Raw genomic sequence first — 17,797 nt, 5'->3', positions numbered from 1 at the left:
GAATCTGTGGTTTGGTTTTCCCCTCAGGCTTCATGGTAATATGGATTTTGCAAACTTCCTTAGAGTTCCTTACATGCAAAATAATCTTGGAGAGACTTGAGCAGCAGGAGGAGATAAAGTGCTGATCCCAGCTGAGCAGCAGCACCAGCAGAGCTTTGTGTGAGCTGCTCAGATCTGATCCCATGCTTTCCAGGGCCTGCAGTGGTGGTTCAGCTGTCTGGGAATTGGGAAAATCCTGTTCTTGGAAGAAATTTAAGCTACTTAAAATTTTTCAACCCAGCCCAAGAAGTACTGATGCTTTCAGGTTGTTTTGGGGGGAAATGTAGCAAAATAATTTTTCTCATGAAAGCTCAGTTTGGCTCCTTGGAGTGCTGCAGATCCAGGCATCACAGCTGGGTGTCCATTTCCATTATTTCCCACCCTGAAATCAGGGTCTCTGTGTCAGAAACCAGTGTTGTGGCTCTGATTCCCATGCTGGGCACTGCTGTTGGATCCTGCTGTGGGGTTAGTGCCAGCACTGAGTGTCTGGTTCAGGATTACTCTGCTGTAAGAGAAGTGCAGTCAGGACCTGCTTCCTGAGCTGGGCAGAAATAATGTGGGCTGTAAATGACAGCTTTGTGTGTCCATGTTCAGGGCTGGTTTCTCCTGTGGGTTCTCACGGGGTTTGTTTGCAGGCAGACGTAAAAGGGGTGAATGTGCTGTGCACGCTGCTCTGCTGGGTGTGTTCCTTCTGAAAGGGTGTTCTTAACACTTCCCCTTCTAGAACCCTAACGCCAATCCCAGACCCACAGCCCAGGACTTGGCTGGATTTTGGGATCTCCTCCAGCTGTCCATTGAAGACATCAGCATGAAGTTTGACGAGCTGTACCACCTCAAAGCTAACAGCTGGCAATTGGCAGAGACACCGGAGAGAAAGGTGAGTGAGGAGCACTGGGAAGTGGCCTGAGTACCTTGGACACATTTGGGGTATCTGAGGTCTGGTTTTGTCTGCAAACAGATGTTCTCAAGGGCGTTGGCCATCCTGCACTTGTCACCTCACAGCCTTGCAAGGCACCAAGGCCATTCCTCTTGAGTAACAGTGGGAACAGTTTTGTACGAGGGGAAAAGGTGTTGGATGGAGGAAGCCTGGGGTGCTGAGCAGTGGTGCAGGGGCCTCAAGTGTTCCCAGCACTGTGTGGATGGGTTTAACTATCCCTGGTGCCTAAGTAATGTAAAAAAACAACTGGAACCTTTGGGAAATGCAGGAGAGGTGGTGTCCTGGCTCTGCAGGTAAGGGTAGGGAGGACTGTGGCTCAGGACAGGGTGGCTGATTAAAATTTTGCAGTTCCACATTAAGTTGTGTCTTCATACTCCCTGTGCTGTGCTCTGAGCTGCAGCTGAACCAGTCAGTCTGTGAACTCCAGGCCACTCCACAAGAGCCCTGTACCATGGAAGCTGCATGGAGGGGAGGGTCAGGCTGGGGATGAGGAAAAGGTTCTTCCCCCAGAGGCTGCTGGGCACTGCCCAGGCTCCCCAGGGAATGGTCCCAGCCCTGAGGCTGCCAGAGCTGCAGGAGCGTTTGGACAGCGCTGCCAGGCACAGGGCGTCCTGCAGGTGGGTCCGTGCAGGGGTTGGACTTGATGATCCTGGTTGTGGATCATCAACCTCCGGATTGTGCACAGCCCATCCCAGGAAATGTCCAAGGCCAGGTTGGACAGGGTCTAGTGGAAGGCATCCCTGCCATGGCAGGGGCTGGAACTGGATGATCCTCCAACCCAGACCATTCTGTGATTCCATGCTTTTGGTGGGTCCTTTCCCATTTGAGGACATTCTGTGATTCCATGAAATGCCAAACAGCTCACTGTAGAAACCAGGGCAGCTGATTCTGAGGGGTATCTTGCTCCAGAGCTGCTCTCCCCGACATGATCCCAGTCCTGTCCCGCAAGGCCCCGCCGGGGCCGAGCTGGTGCCCAGCTGCACACATTTATATCAGGTCTGGGTTTTTCCTTACTGTCTCCCTAAAGGAAGAGAAGAAACCACCCCCTCCAGTGCCAAAGAAGCCGGCCAAGTCCAAATCGCAGCTGAGCCGGGACAAAGGCTCCGACTCGGACAAGCAGCGGCAGGAGGCGCGGAAGCGGCTGATGGCGGCCAAGCGCGCGGCGTCCGTGCGGCAGAACTCGGCCACCGAGAGCGCTGACAGCATCGAGATCTACGTCCCCGAGGCCCAGACCCGCCTCTGAGCCCGGCCACGGCCAGCCCGCGGCTTTTATAAGTCATTAAATGGAAAAAAAAAAAAAAAAGGTTCTCTCGAAACTAGTGTGATTTATTCAGTCTAGAGACAATGAGCCATCCTTGAAAAGGGCTCCTGAGTTGGCTTTTTTCTCTCTCAGCTTTAAGTAATGAAGATTTTAACAAAAAAAAAAACACAAAAAAATACAAACAAAAAAAATTTAAAAAAAGAAAAAGAAAAAATGCCCCTCGTTTTCTCCCCGGCTGTGGTGTTGCTGAATGGACTGGACAGACTCCTGGGAACTCCAGCCCCTCGACTTGGAACTTCAGTCTTTTTACTTGTTCTATCTCATGAGAATTATTAGCTTGTTTACAAGAAGAGGACAAGAAAACACGAAGCCTTGAGCACTTGCCATGCTGTGTTCTTCCTCCTCCTCAGATCTGTTCTGCCCTTCTCATCCTTTATTTTTCCCTCCTCCAGCTCCCGTTCTCCCACCCTTTGCATGGCTTCGGTTCCCGTGTCCGGACCCCGCTGTCCCCGCAGAGAACACCTGTGGTGTGTTATTCCTGCTGCCCTCTCCAGCCAGCAGCCTTCCTGGCCTTTGTGTTCTTGGGATGGGGATGTTGGGGTGGGGGAGGACGGGCACAGGGGGTCGTATCCTCAGCTTGTTGGAGGGAGAGGACGCCGGGGCTGTGGAATGTGGGGTTGAAATGCAGCCCAGAAGCAAAATGTGCAATAAATCTGGCGCAGGGGATCCTGAGAGCCGGACCCTGCTCCGGGCACAGGAGCGGAGCTGAAGGACCCCAGAGCACGAGCCACATCCCTTTGATTTCCCTCCTCTTCCCCTTCCAACACCATTTTCCTTGGATGGCTGCTGGAGAGAGGAGCTGCTGCAGCGGGGGGCTGCGGGAGCATCCCGGCTGTGGGCTCAGCGTGTCCAGGAGGAGGGGGTGTACATATGCACATATACACTTAGTAGTACCTGTATAGTAATTCCTACACACGGATCCTGCCCACGCCGCCGCGGGGGTGGGCAGATGTATAGCATATATTTTTACATGTACTATATCTAGATGTGTGTCCAAGTGTGTGTAAAAATATATACCCTGTGTGTAAGCAGATGACTATTTTTTCCTTATCTCCCTGCTCTCTGGGTAGAGGAAGGATTGCTAAATATTTTTTAGCCCATTTTTTTTTTCCCCTTTGTAGGTCTCCTTTCCAGTCTGGCTCCTGGGAGCCAGAGCTGCCACCCCCCCGATTCTTTGCCACCCTCTCACACTGAAGGTTTTTGTCCCATCCTGAGGGATCTCGCTGGGGATTTTTTTTTTTTTTTTTTTTCTCTTCACATGTTTGAACAAGTTGGGAGATTGTGTGCTACTGTCATGGGGGTGGAGGTGGAATCCCAGAGGTTTCAGTGAGAGTGTTGGTGATCCAGAAGGCAAAAAATAAATAAAAGTGAAATCCTGAATGCTGCCTGCTGCCCATTGTGTGCTGTCTGGGGCTGTCCATGAAGCCGCTCTCAGAGGTCTCTGCCCCCAGCCATAGAATTCCCAAAGCTTGGCTGTGCTGGGATTCAAACGGGGCTGGAGGTTGGGGTCAGGCTCTGCTCCCAGGGGCCAAGGAAAAACAGCCTCAGGTTCGATACTGGGGGAAAGTCCTGCATGGGAAAGGGGGCCAGGGCTGCCCAGGGCAGGGGTGGAGTCCCTGGCCCTGGAGGTTTTGGCAAGGTCGGTGCAGGTGGCCCCTGGGGCCTGTTGGGCTTTGGCAGCAGCCCGGGCTCCCCTTGGAGGCCTTTCCCAAACCTCAAGACTCCGTGGGGGCAGAGACACTGCTGGGCTGCACTGTCGGGTTTTGGGGCGGATTGTAAAGATGCAGCTTGAGGGATCTCTGGCAGAGAAAGGGGGAACACCAAGGAAAGGTGGGGGTTAACTTATTGTTTTTATTACTTACCCCTCCCAGCTGCTGCTCATGGAGCTGTGGAACGATCCTTGCTGCCCTGGGCTGGGCCTGCCCATAATGTTTATGTTCTCTGTACATATATGTGCATATATTTAACATATAAGTGAATTTACAAAGCTGTAAAGATTAATTAATATTGCTTATATCTTATAATTAAAACAGTATTTCAAATTCTCCTACATATATTAAAATACATACATACATAGAGTTACATATTCTACATGCATATACATATAAATACGTGTAACACACATAGAAAAATGTGTTAGAAATATTTAAACACACCTTTTATAAATCCGAGAAGTACTTGTTACAGATATTTAACACAAACACATCTATGAATAATTTCATCTCCGTACCTTGTATCCACCTGTTCATTCTGAGCCCCAAGGACGCGGGCAGCCAATCACGGGGCTGCCTGAGATCACGTGGGGATGGTGGTGTCACGAGATGGCTGTCAGCCAATCACAGAGCGGCATGACGTTTAACAAAATGGCTGCGCCCTACCATAAGATGGCGGGTGAAACAAAATGGCCGCCCCCAGTGGATACAGGGGGTGAGGCCGTGTATCAAAGCACTTCCGGGATGGCCCTGTCAGCCAATCACAGCACAGTACGTGCCGCTGCGGCGAATGGGCGTGAGGCTGCGGGGAGGGGGCGGGGCTTGTGTCGGTTGTGGGCGTGGCCTCCGTTCGCCCCACCCCCGGCTCCCGGCGGGTCGGTGCCCGCGGCCGTGGGCGGTGTGCCTATCCCGGGTCCCGTATCCCGTATCCCGTATCCCGTATCCCGTATCCCGTATCCCGGTCCCCGGTCCCCGGTCCCCGGCCCCGTCCTGTGTCCGTGTGCGGGGTCCAGGTGTCCTCGTCTCGGCCGGGCGCTGCAGCCCCGCGCTCTCCCAGCGCCAGGAGCCGCTCCCGGCTCTTTCCGGGGCTTCCCGCGGGAATCCCCGCGGCCCCGGTTCCGGCTCCCTCTGCCCGGGCATCGCGGGGCAGCGGCTGGCCCCGGGGCCGGCCCGGACACAGCTCCCGGCAGGACCAGGCGGGGGTGGGGCCCGGGGGTCGGGGTCCCTCGGGATGCGCAGCGCTGCCCGCTCCTTGCCCTGTTCTGGGCACAGCCCGGACCCGCCCCAGCGATGGGCGACAGCTGCCCCGGAGGCGTCCCGGAGCCTCACCCACCCACTCGTGCGGATTTTGGGGGCAGGGTCGGCAGTGGCGTGGGAAGCATGAAAGGCTGGGAGAGCTGGGAGTGTTCAACGTGGAGAGGGGAACGCTCCGGAGAGACCTCAGAGCCCCTTGCGGGGCCTCAAGGGGCTCCAGGAGAGCTGGAGAGGGACTTTGGACAAGGGACTGGAGTGACACAGCAAGGGGGAATGGCTTCACATTAACAGAGATCAAGGACACACATGGGATATTGGGAAGAAATTCCTCCCCGTGAGGGTGGGCAGGCCCTGGCACAGGGTGCCCAGAGCAGCTGGGGCTGCCCCTGGATCCCTGGCAGTGTCCAAGGCCAGGCTGGACATTGGGGCTGGGAGCAGCCTGGGACATTGGAAGGTGTCCCTGCCCATGGCAAGGGGCTGGGCCCAAGTGCTTCCAGCCCAAACCGCTCTGGGACACAGGAGAGTGTCACATTAATGAGGCTGTTCCGTGTGCCCAGGCCAGAGCCCAGGGCCTGGGGGGCTGCAGGGCTGGGGCAGGGCTGGGGGTCCCACTGGAGGACCCCTCCCAGCACCACCAGTCCCCGCTGGTGCCCTGGGAGGCGATGGAGGTGGGTGGGGGGGGGTCAGAGCGGTGCCTCCCCCGCGTGACCCCTGTGCCCTCACACCGCCCATCGGCCCCGTGTCCTGAGCCCCCAGGAGCCGCGGGCCTCTGGTGGGGGGAGCAGGTCCCCGAGGTTCTGCTGGACCTGCCTGGGGGTCCGAAGGGGCATTGGCCCCTCTGTGAAGCTCGGGAGCCCTGAGGTGCTGTCTGGGGCTGCAGAAGGGGCAGCAGAGCTGTGGTGTCCCCAGCTGCGACCCCCTGGCACAGAGCAGACCCCCGAGCTGGGCTGGCAGACCCTGCCCTGGCTCCAGCCCCCCACTCCCCTGGGAACGTGCCCCATCTCACGTCTCTCACCACAAGCACAAAGCCCCAGCAGCCCATGGAGAGTGGGGGACACCCAGGTGCTATTCCGGGGTGGCCCAGGCGTTTCTCCTGGTGGTGGAGAATCAAGTGAGGCACCCACAAATGACACAGTTCACTCTGGCACACAGCTCATATTTTAAAAAAACCAACCAAAACTAAAAAAAACTTTTATTTGACAATAGAAAAAACAAACAAAAAGATATTTACAGTAGTTTGTTATTTCTCCATAAATTTAATTCCAATAACTCCTGCCCTCCCCACTCTCTGGTCCATCCCAGGGCAGGAGCACCAGCCCCTGGCGCAGGCACAGCTCTGGGGGAAGGAAACCACTTTGGTTTGACTGGGGCAAGACCAGAGCAGGAGACCAAAAAACCTCTCCCTCCCCTAGGGCAAGGGACAGAGCTGCGGGGGGGTGACAAGGTGAAAGAGGGAGTCCCAAAATTCAGGACTTTCCCTGGAAAGGTGTCAAAGGGAGAAGGCTGGACACAGAAATGGAAGTGGGCGTGAGAGAGGGGCTGGTGACAGGCACATGACAAGCACCCACCCGCCCTGGTGCCACCCCAGCACTGAGCAGGGCACCTGCCAAGGTGACATTATTGGGAAGCCTTCCCACAGCACCCTCTCCTCTGCACCTTCCCTCTGAAGAAATGGGGGGTGGGAGCACAGCAGTCCCCCAAATCAGTGTTTTTCCCTTCCAGCCCCATTGCCTCCAGTGCTCTCCCCCAGCCTCGCAGAGCTCCCGGTCCTGCAGCTTTACCCCCTCTGGTCATCAACTCATCTGGCTAATTACCCACGGGATTGGTGTTCCTCGGGCAGGGCACAGTCACTACCTGACACCCTCCAGGGCACAGCAGCGCCTGACCGCGGCACCGCACCCAGGGACAGCGAGCGACGCCCAGCCAGGAGCCCAAAAAATGCCGCAGAGCCCCCGACCCGCCCGGGCCCGGCTCCCAGCACACACCAGTTTGTCACTAGAGGTCCCCAGCACTGCACTGGCGAGCGGCGGGGAGGGACGGGACCGGGAGCAACACCTCCATCCTGCGCCTTCCCAGCGCTGCTTCCCAGGAACCCCCGGCTGCACTTGCAGGACGCACATGGCCGTGCCCGCACCACGCCTCTTTCCAAAGGTTTTATGGAAAAAAAAAAAAAAAAAAAAAAAAAAAAAAAAAAAAAAAAAAGGGAAGTTGGGTACAAAATTCACAGTCTCAGCTCTGCCCAGGCTTGGCCACGCGCTCACTGCTCTGGGCACAGCATGCACACATTCAGCATGAATTCGAGGGGAACATGGGGAAGTTGTGGAAATGCTTATAGATTAAAAAAAAAAAAAAAAAGAAAGAAAGAAAGAAAGAAAACAGAAAAAAAAATGTAATAATCATGTAACAAATCACAATTAAAGGGAAAATGTTTCAACAAAAAACTTTCTAAACAGCACCATAGAGATTTCTACTGGCAGCATCCAGAACAACCTAAAAAGGAAGAGGAGGGTTCTATTTTTTCCATGATAAAATGCCACAGACTCCATGTTTCCAGTTCATCTGTCCTTTGCCCTTCCCTGGGCAAGGTAGGGCCCCTGGCCAGCACCGGGAAACAGAAAGGCCCCCCAAAAACAAAAGGGGGGGGACGGGGGGGAAAGGGAGAAGAGATCAGAGATTTGGGAGACAAAGCTCATCATCCACAGTCCTTAAAATAGACGCCAGCGTTAAAAAAACAGGTTCTCTCTGTCTCCCTGAGGAAACGGCGCTGGCTGGAGCCTTGTTCGCAGGAGAGGAAGAGATCAGCAGGTTTTCCAGGGGAGCTCCAGTGCCCGCTCCGGCCAGCGCCGAGCTCCGGTCACGACGGTCCCGGGCACAGCCGGGGCAGCGTCCTCGGCAGCCAGGGCATCTCCCGGCAGGAGGGTGGCGGGCCGGGCCGGCCCTTCCTCTGCCGCCTTGGCTGCCGAGAGAGACCGGAGCGGCCGGGAGGCAGGAGGCCGCTCTTGGGATGGGCTGTGGGGGTGAGGCAGAGGCCGGGAGGGTCGGGCCCCCCCGGGGAAGGGCACTGCGGGGCCCGGCCCGGCGTTATTTGGAGGCTCCGGGGGGCTCGGTGTGCGGCGCCAGGGGCAGCTGCCCCCCCTGCCGCTGCCGCTCCAGCTCGGCCGCCTTCTGCAGGGCCACCTCCACCAGCAGCTGGAAGCTGCTGAAGTCGTCCCCGAAGAGCTCGGGGGGCGTCGGGGGCGGCGTGTTGAAGAGTCCGGGCGTGGGGCTGCCCGCCTCGGCCCGCGCCAGCAGGGTCAGGGTGCTGCCGCCGGGCCCCGCGCCCGCCCTGGGCACGGCCTCGGGCCCGGGGGGCTTCTCCCACTCGGGGCTGTGGGCGCTCACCACGGCCAGCGCCGGGTGGCACAGTACCTGAGGGCACACCGGCACCGACAGCACCTTGGAGGAGCCCGCGGCCGCCACGGGCGGCACCACGAGCAGCCCGGAGCCGGCGGCGGCGCCCCGCGGCACGGCCACGTCGCCGGCCTTGCCCCCGCGGCGGGAGATGGTGAACTGGTTGGGGTCCTTGCCGTCCTTGCGCAGCATGTCCGGGAGCAGCCGCCGCCGCGCGTTGATGAACCAGTTGCAGATCTGCGAGGAGAGAGGGTCAGCGGGGGCTGCAGCCCCAGAGCGAACCGGCAGCAGCTCCCACACACCCCGACTACCACAGGTCCCCCCTCAGCCCTGCACCTCCTTCCCGTGGGGCTCCAGAGGGGCACAACTAGTGCTGGCACCCACGGAAACCCCAACACCGGCTGCTTCCTGCCTGGCACCGCCTGCCCGGGGCAGCCCCTTCCTCCCTGCGCGCTGTCCCGGCTACCCCCCGCCCTGGCAGCCCTGCTGCGGGACTGTGCCCCACAGCTCCCGCTCTCCATCGCAGCACAGGAACGGGCACAGCCTGGGCTGCTGGGGCCAAGCCGCCCCCGAGCCAGAGCACCACTGCCCGGAGCCCCGGGAGCTGCGGTGGCTCCTGAGCAGAGCTGCCCCCAGGGAAGGAGGGGCTCAGTGCTGTCCCCCAGTGCAGCCCCAAGGTCCCAGCTGCAGGCGGGTACAGCACAGCTCCTGCCATTCCCCAGCCAGAGGCCGTGGCATTGCATACAGCCGGCTCGGAGCCCATCCTGCAGGTCCCCAGGCTCGGGACAGTTTTTCCTTCTCCAGGTGACCCATCCTAGGGCTCAGCCCTGTTTCCACGCTGCTGCTGGTGTCAACACGCTGCCAACCCGAATGGGAGCACTGAGGCTGCCAGAGCAGATGGATGGCAGGAGAGCAGCACGGATGGAAAACCCTAGAAACCATCAGGTGATGGAGCTGCAGCCCCTCAGCCCCTAACAGGGCTGGGAACAGGGTAGCACAGACATCTCCCCGTGCCTCTGCCCATGAGCTGGGTCACAGCTCATGCTAAAGGCTCCCCGAAACATCTGCACAGCACAGAGGCTGCACGTCTGGCAGCCCTTTGCCATTATTGAGCCTTGGCCATGGATTGTTTCAGCATCTTTATATAAAATGCTACATTAAAATTAGTCTCGTCTTCCTAGAAAACAATTAGAAGAGAATAAATCAGGGGGGAAAAAATGCCTGATCTTTCCTAAATCAACAGCTATGGAAAATATTTCCCCCAGGGAGAGAGAACTTGCCACAACTTCAATCACAGCAAGATGTCAGTTGTCGTTTTTTTGTCTTTAAGACAATATTTGGCATTAAAACCCTCAAATACACCAGTCTTACTCCCTTTTCTGTTCCAAACCCCCTCCCTTGCAAGCCTCAGCTGGGCCCCCTTGACATGATCCTGTGATCCCACGGCCATCCACCACTGTGATCCCCAACCAGAGAGATGGACTCCCAACAAAAAGCCCAACTCCTCAGTGCTGAGAACCCCCCAAAATCCTGCCTGTCCCCACCACCATGCTCCTTCCAGCATTCACTTCCCACTGGAGAACACGGCACAGAGACGGGCACACGCAGCCCCTGTGACAGCAGGCACTGTCACAGAGCTGGGACATGCTCTGCCTCTGAAGCAGTTTATTGATCTTTAATCACGGCCATCCCTTCCCCCCCACCAGCACACCCCACTCTGTCCCTTTGGGCAGCATCTGTCCCCCCAGCACTGCGGGAGCAGCATCCCCTCACAGGGAGGAAAAGCCCATCCATCCCGCAGCAGGGCACTGGCTTGGAGAGCTGCTGCTGTCCGGGAAGCCTCAGTGGGAGCAGGTGCCGCTTCCTTAGCTCTGGAATTTCTGCAAGGGAGGCACATGGCTTCCCACTCTCCCTGCTCCCTGGCTGCCAGTGCCCGGCTCCAGCTCCCCAGGCCACTGGAGCGGGCAGGGGGGTGCACAAAGAAACAACTGGGGGGGTTGGCCAGTGGCTGTGGCAGAGCCCCGCGTTCCAGAGGCTTTTTGGAGGGGTCAGATCAGCACCACAGACTGAAACCCACAGCCACACCATGGGGTGTCCCACTCCTCCACCCCAACAGGCAGAGGGAGCATCCCCATGGATTCCTGCAGCATCCCTTCAGACTGGCAGAAATCCCGGTCTCGGATGGCACTGGGAAATGCCACCCATTGGGCTGGGACCCCCTGCCTGGGGGGAACAGGGGCCACACACTGGCTGTGGGGGTCACCTGGAGCAAACAACAGCTGGCACACAGCAAGGCCACACCTCAGCAAAAGCCCACCCATGTGCCAGCCTCCTCCTGAGTCCCATGGGGCTCAGGGCACCGACAGCCAGGCACCTGCCAGTCCCACCAGAGCCCTTGGGCAACCCCCGTGTGCCAGGCACTGTCATGCCAACCTGGGCCAGGACAAGTCCAGTTCCCACAGCCCCAAGCCCGTCGCTGCTACCCTGACACTCAGCCTTTAGGCTGTCCAGGAGCTCCAGCCTGTCCAGGAGCAGCTGCCAGACACACACCTGTGGCACAGCCAACACTTCCAGAAACACATTAGAATGGAAGAGCAGGTTTGCCTTGCTGGCCAGGAAGAGGGGAAGCAGACAGCCCCAGTCCACACTCGGTGTCTGGGCTGGCCAGGACTGTGCTGAGCCACAGGGACAGGAGCGAGAGGTACAGAGGAAGCTCCAGGAGAGGAGCAAACCCACTGCCCTGCACCCCACTGCACCCCAGAAGCAGAGAACAGAGTGAAGCCCACACCCTGTCAGGCTGGGAGAGGGGGATGGGGCCCGGGGCAGCAGGCCTGTGCAGGGAGCACAGGGACAGCAGCGACAGGCAGGCCCTCCCAGACACCCTGAGCACAGGCAGGGAGCGCGCCAGCGCAGGAAGGACGAGCGCTGCTCATCCCCCCTGCTGCCCAGGGCTCCTGTGCCATGGTGCCACATGGAGAACATCAGCCCACAGCCAGCAGCAGGACAGGGAGACTCCTGGACAGGAGTCCCCAGCTGGGCTCCCCTTAATGCAGCTGGTGTAACTGGGACCAGGGGCCAGCCAGCACTTACCAGCCCACAGGGCCCAAAGCCCAGCCCAGCCTCTCTGTTCTGGTTAAAATCACAGAAGACCCTGAGCTGGAAGGGATCCACAAAGATCATCAAGTCTAACTCCTGGCCCTGCCCAGCCCCAGGGCTGTCCTCTGCCCAGCTCTGTGTGCAGGGGGTGGTCATCCTGGCCTCTGCTGGGGGTGTTCAGGAGTACAGGATAAAGTAGCATCTCCCAAAACCCTCCCACCTGTGCAGCTTTTACTGACAACAGGGAATTCAGCCTGCTCCCACTCCAGTCCCTCCACCTTCTGGCTGGCCAGAATGCTCTGCTCCAGCAGAGCTGGTCCCCAGGGCTCAGACGGCTCCCCAAAGAGACCCCCCTTCACACAGGTGCCTTTCCTCCCCCAACATCCCTTCCCTCGCCTCCTCAGTACCCTTCAGTGGCAAATGATCCCAGCCTGCCCAGTCCTTTGGGATCCTCACTGGGGTTCTCCTGTCCCACACAGCGTGGCAGTGTCCCCAGCGATGTCCCCAGCGGCTGGGGGCTGGCTCCTACCTGCAGCACGGAGAGGCTGGTCTGCCCCGAGAGGCTGAGCTTCTCCTGCTCCGAGGGGTAGGCGTTGAAGCGGTGCTCGTACAGCCAGTCCCGCAGGATCTTCACCGACTCCTTGGGCAGGTTGCCCCTTCTCTTCCTCTTGCACTGCGAGGGGTCGGGGGATGTGGCGCCGTCCTCGTCCCCCGGCTCACTGTCCGACATGGTGGAGCTGCCCGCGGGACCCTCCTGGCCGAATCCTGGAGAGGGGGAACCGAAGGGAGCATCAGGCGGTGGCCGGTCGGGGGAGGGGAAGGGGCCTCCCACCGACCTCCCCCCGCCTCCAGCGGGGGTCTCACCCCCTCTGGGCCCGGCCGGGGGGGAATCCAGAGGCAGAGACCCCCGGGGAGACACAAACGACCGGCACCGGCGGGACAACAGGGGCAGCAAACAGAGCCCCGGGGGTGCGGAGTAGCCCAGCGCACGGCACGGGGCTCGGGGGCACTCGGGGCTCGGGGGGGACCGCAGCGGGAAAGGGGAAAAAAAAAAAAAAAAATCAAGCATGGGGTGGGTTGGGAGGAGGGGAAGTTAAAAACAAAAACAATCTCAGCAGGAGAAAGAGGCCGGAGCTGGAGAGTGGGAGAGGAACCACGCGGGGTCATTGTGCGGCGGGGATGGAGGCGGGGGCGGCTGTCACGGGCCGGGGGCTCGGCTCGGCGGTGCGGGCCGGGGCCCGGCGGTGCGGGGCGGTGCGGGTCGGGCCCGTGGCCCCTCCGGCCGCAACAGGCAGCGAGGGGCCGGGGCCGCGGACACAAAGCGGGGCAGCGGCAGCCGCGGGCCCCGGGCGGCGGGGGGAGAGAGGGGCCGGAGAGCGGCCCCGGCCCCGCACTCCGCCGCCGGCCCCGAGTTATCCCCGGCCGGGCAAACTCCGCCGTAACTCCGAGCTGCAGCGGGGGCGGGCGGGACCCCCGCCCGCGGCTCCCGCAAACTTCGGGCGGCGCTGGCGCGGCCCGGCCGCTCCGTCCCGCACAAAGGCTCCCCCCGCGCCCCCCGGGATCCATCTTTGCGCTCACCCCCGGGCCGCCGCCGCCGCCTGGGCGCTCGCATGGGCCGCGCCGGGGTCTCGGTGCCGGGGCCGGTGCGGGGCCGTCCCGCGGCGGCGGGCGGGCAGCCGGGCGCGGCGGAAAGTTTTGGGTGGGCGGCGGTGACAGATGCCGAGACAGAGTTCCCTTTGTTCCCGAGGAGGCAGGAACTCGCCGGGCCCCCCGCCCCCGGCCCCGGCCCCAGCCCGCCCGCCCCCGGCTGTCACCGGGCACCGGGGCCCCCCCGCCCCGCGGAGTCCCGGCCGGTACCTGGCGCCGGCGCACCCCCGGGCTCGGCCCCGCTCCCGGACACGGCCCCCGGCGGGAGGGAGCAGGGACAGGGGGAGCCCCGGAGCCCCCGCACCCGCCCGGCCCCGCGGAACCCCCCCCGCGGAGCTGCACCCGCACAGGGGCACCCTCGGGGACACCCAGCCACGGGCACCCACATGGGGACAACCAGTCCCGGGGACACCCACCTGGGCACATTCCCCCCAGGGACACCCACCAGGGACACCCACGGGAGACACCCGCCCAGGGACACCCATCCAGGGATGCTCACCTGGGGACACCCACCCGGGGACACCAACCTTGGGACTCCCACCCAGGGGCATCCACGCCGGGGTGCCCCACAGGGCACTGCACAAGTTTCTTCCCCCTGGTTGAATCCTGTAGCTGAGCCCCAGGGGTTACTGGTGTCTGTGGGCAGGGGACAGGGACAGGCCTTCGGACAGGAGGTGCAGGGGCAGGTGTGGGTGACAACCCTGGGGACCTCAGAGCACCCTGAAGTTCCACCAGTGCTTCATTTGGTCCTTGCCAGACGGGAAATCAGAAGCCCAGCACATCACTGCTCCGTGACAGAGGAAGGTGTTTCCAAGCAATGGTGGTGACCGAGAAGGAACCAGGTGGAACCATCACTGTGCCATGGCCATCAGGCTGGCCAAGGTCTCTGAAAGTCCTTCTGCTCTCCCTGTGTCTCTCCACCATCCCAGCAGAGCCCAAGGTCACCTTTGGAGTTTTGGAGACCAAATTGCTCCATTTATGCGCTGCTGGTCCAAGGTGTGGTGAGCATGGAATTTCCCCAGCACAGCTCTGTGCCCTTCTGTGATGTGGGGCTGGGTCGCACTGTCACCCTCTGCCAAGTGCTCAGTGGGGCCCAAGGGGATGTGTCCATCATGGGTCCCCTGGAGCGGTGTCTTCATCAGTGGGAAGAAGAGAGAAGAGCTGCTCTGAGCAGTGGTGCCACATCCCAGCGCCTGTGATGGAGAAGGTGCCACCATGGGAAGCCAAGATGGCCCTGTCCTGGAGCCAGCCCAGAGCCCTGCCCGCAGAGACCCCTGTCTGGGGGGGATCTCTTGGGGATGTCCTTTCCCGGGATGTCCATCCCCCGTCTTGGGCACATCCATGCTCGTGCTTGCCAAGCCGAGCACACGCGTGTGCATCCCCCAGCGACCTGTGTGCTGCTGGGGCACAGCACCCCGAGGGCCACCGGGTCCTGCTCCACCTCTCCCCACGAAGACCTGGCTTGATGTCACCCTGCCTCAGAGGCAGCTCCCTCCTCCCAGGCTCCACCACCTCTGCAGGCTGTGCTGCAGCTCCCCTCCCTCCCTCCCTCCCTCCCTCCCTTCCCTTTTTGCTGCTCGCAGGGTAAAAGATGGAAATCCCTTCATGTATTGAAAAAAGCTACAAAAAACCTTCTTTTATGGTTGATTTTTGGTCTGGGAAAAGCAGATTGTGTCGTGCAATAAGGGATTAAATAGCAAAAGAAAAAGGAGAATTCCTTAAAGCATTTGTTTTGTTGGTTCTAAATCTTCCATGACCTGAGTGGAACTGTGCCCCAACCTGCTACTGCTGCATTCATGCCAAGGCAGCAGGGGCTGGTGAAGCACAGGTGGGGTGTGGGGGCCCTGGCAGCACATCCCACCCTCTGCAGGGCCACCCCGGGGCAGGGAGCATCCCCTGGCCCTCCAGCCCTCTCACGCCAGGCTGGCTCCTGCCCACTCCGGACCATCAGCGGGCAGGGTGGGCTCATCCTGCCCACTCTGCTCCCTCTGCAGCCCGTTCCTGGTGTGTGACACCCCAGACCCCCCCCGGACACCCCCGTGGACGCTGCCCAGGGTCTGTGTCCTGCCCAAGCAAGACTGTCCTCCTGAGCAGGCTACTTTTGCTCCCACCTTTTGGCAAACGCTGTTTTAGTCTTCCACCGAATTGATACAACCGGGAAATGGTCCCTGGGCTCAAACACCCGCCCACGGGGCCACGAGTACCCCCCCCACCCCGCATCCCTCTACCCGCCTTTGGTCCCCGGGCTGGTTGTGTGGAAGCAGCTTTGGAAAAATCCCATTGGTGCCAGAGTGGAGCGCGGGAGGAGCCCAAATCCCTGGGCAAGCCCAGCCTGGCACAGGAGCCGGGGAGCGCCCAGCTGATGGGGAGTGAGGAGCCTCGGGGATGAGGGGCCAGGGAAGGGGCTGTGGTGCATCTCCCTGCCCTTCCCATCACGAACGCGTCCAGGCTGGGCCCTGCCCAGGCCCATTGACATGATAATACTATTAAACTTCAGCAATTTGAACAACAATCAGCCAACAAGAGCCTGAGGGGGAATGCTGGAAACCCAGGGGGATTCTGGGAACCCCAGGGGGATGCTGGAAATCCAGGGGAAGCTGGAACTCCCAGGGGAAGCTCTGGAAATCCAGGGGAAGCTGGAACTCCCAGGGGGGTGCTTGGAACCCCAGGGGGATGATGGAATCCCCAGACAGCCTCCCAGGGTACCGACCCTTCCCAGACAGGACTCTCTCCATCCTTTGCCCACCCTCTGATGTTTAATCTGCATTTTTAGCAAGGAAAATTGGATTTGTGGTTGGCTGTGCTGGCTGTTTGCTGCCACCCTGCCCTTGGGGCCACTGCTCCAGCAGCAGGTCCTGCTCCCTGCTCAGGGCCACTGGACCTGCTGCAGGCTGAGATTCCCCCAGTAGGACTGGTCCTGGGAGCTGGGCACTGCAGCCCCTCCATCTCCTCCTGCCCCTTCCCTTGGGGAAGCTCTGCTCTGTTTCCTTTCTGGAGGCTGTAGGGCAGGACAGACCCTCTCTCAGCAGGCACTGCTGTGCCCTTTTCCTCTAACCTACATCTCTGGACATGGCGAGAGGAGCTGTGGGGACACCAGGATGGAGCTCACAGCACTGGAGAACAGCAAACACTCTGGGGTCAGGGGGTCCTGGGCTGCACTGGGAGCTGTGTCACAGCCGGCAGAGGGAGGGGATCCTTCCGCTCTGCTCCACACCAGTGAGGGCAGCCCTGGAGTGCTGGGCCCAGAGCTGGGCTGCCCAGTACAGGAGACAGGGACAGACTGGAGAGAGTCCAGCACAGGGCCATCAAGGTGATGGAGGGACTGCAGCATCTCTGCCATGAGGAGAGGCTGAGAGAGCTGCGACTGCCCAGCCTGGAGCAGAGCAGGCTCAGGGCATCTCCTCCCTGTGGACAAATACCCGGGGGGAGGCCGCAGAGGGGATGGGGCCAGGGACAGCCCCAGGAGCCACGGGCACAGACTGACACATAGGAGGGGCCCTCCGAGCTCAGGACACACTTCTGCACTGGGAGCAGCTCTTCTAGACTGACCAAAAGGGGGTTATTTGCCTACCTTGGTGTCTTCCTGCCCCAAGCGAACACTTCTGAAATGAATGTCTTTATTTTGCTGCTATTTAATACCTTTGAAATGAGTCAGGTCTGGTCCACCTGCTGCCTCTGCTGCTTCTCATGCAGCCCAAGTACAGCTGGCTTTCTGGGCTGCCAGTGCCCATGGCTGGGTCACATCCAATTTGTCACCACCAGCACCCCCAAGTCCTTCTCGAGGGCTGCTCTCCACCCAGCAGCCCCAGCCTGTGCTGGTGTGGGGCTGCCCTGACCCCGGTGCAGGACCCTGCTGAACTTCATGAGGTTCACATGAGCCCAGATAGTTCTGGGGTTTCAGAGATCCATCAAATCCCAGAATGGTTTGGGTTGGACAGGACCCTAAAGCTCATCTCACTCCACACCTTCCACTATCCCAGCTCGCTCCAAGTCCCGTCTAACGTGACCTTGGACACTTCCAGGGGTGGGGCAGCCTGGGAAACCTGAGCCAGTGGAATAAGTTTATTTACTCTTCCCACATGTACCCCAGTGTCCAATAACAAATTTGTTCCGCTTTGCTGCCTCAGGGTTGAAAGTCCCACGGTGCCACCACAGCCATGGCAGTGAAGGGGCAGCTCAGACCGAGCAGTTTTGGGAGCTGCTTGAGGCAGCACCTCTGACAGCTGCAGGCTGGAGCCTGTGGCAGCTCCCAGCTGGGACCAGCAGTAAGTCCATCCCACTCCTGGTGCTGTGAGGATCTGGGCTGGTCACACAAGGTGATCCCTTGGGGTCAGGGGGACTGAAATCACTCCTGGATGCAGCTGCCCCAGGAGACAATCTCTCCACAGCTCCAGCATCAGC

The 17,797-nt window shown here is 60.0% G+C and overlaps 2 protein-coding genes across 6 annotated transcripts in view; one reads left to right on the top strand and one right to left on the bottom strand.

Annotated features, from left to right (window-relative positions):
• DLGAP4 (DLG associated protein 4) overlaps positions 1-3,640 on the top strand; it is a gene marked incomplete at its 5' end in the record, with an annotated part of 62,501 nt that extends 58,861 nt beyond the window's left edge. For all 5 annotated transcript variants that reach the window (XM_082292588.1, XM_082292586.1, XM_082292589.1 and 2 more), the window contains 2 exons: positions 764-916; positions 2,004-3,640. In XM_082292588.1, coding sequence (XP_082148714.1) covers positions 764-916; positions 2,004-2,219 — 369 coding nt within the window. In that variant the 3' untranslated portion in view covers positions 2,220-3,640. The remainder of the gene's footprint in view (positions 1-763; positions 917-2,003) is intronic.
• Positions 3,641-8,344: 4,704 nt separating this feature from the next.
• Positions 8,345-13,361, bottom strand: TGIF2 (TGFB induced factor homeobox 2; the record flags this gene model as incomplete). The annotated part of the gene is made up of 3 exons (XM_082292722.1): positions 8,345-8,890; positions 12,279-12,514; positions 13,328-13,361. The coding sequence occupies 3 exons, from the start codon at positions 13,359-13,361 to the stop codon at positions 8,345-8,347; spliced, it is 816 nt and encodes a 271-aa protein (XP_082148848.1).
• Between the last annotated feature and the right edge of the window lie 4,436 nt (positions 13,362-17,797).

This window comes from Coloeus monedula (assembly GCF_965178545.1).
Source record: "Coloeus monedula genome assembly, chromosome: 17".
Classification (NCBI taxonomy): domain Eukaryota; kingdom Metazoa; phylum Chordata; class Aves; order Passeriformes; family Corvidae; genus Coloeus; species Coloeus monedula.
This window is presented reverse-complemented; position numbering and strand designations above follow the sequence as displayed.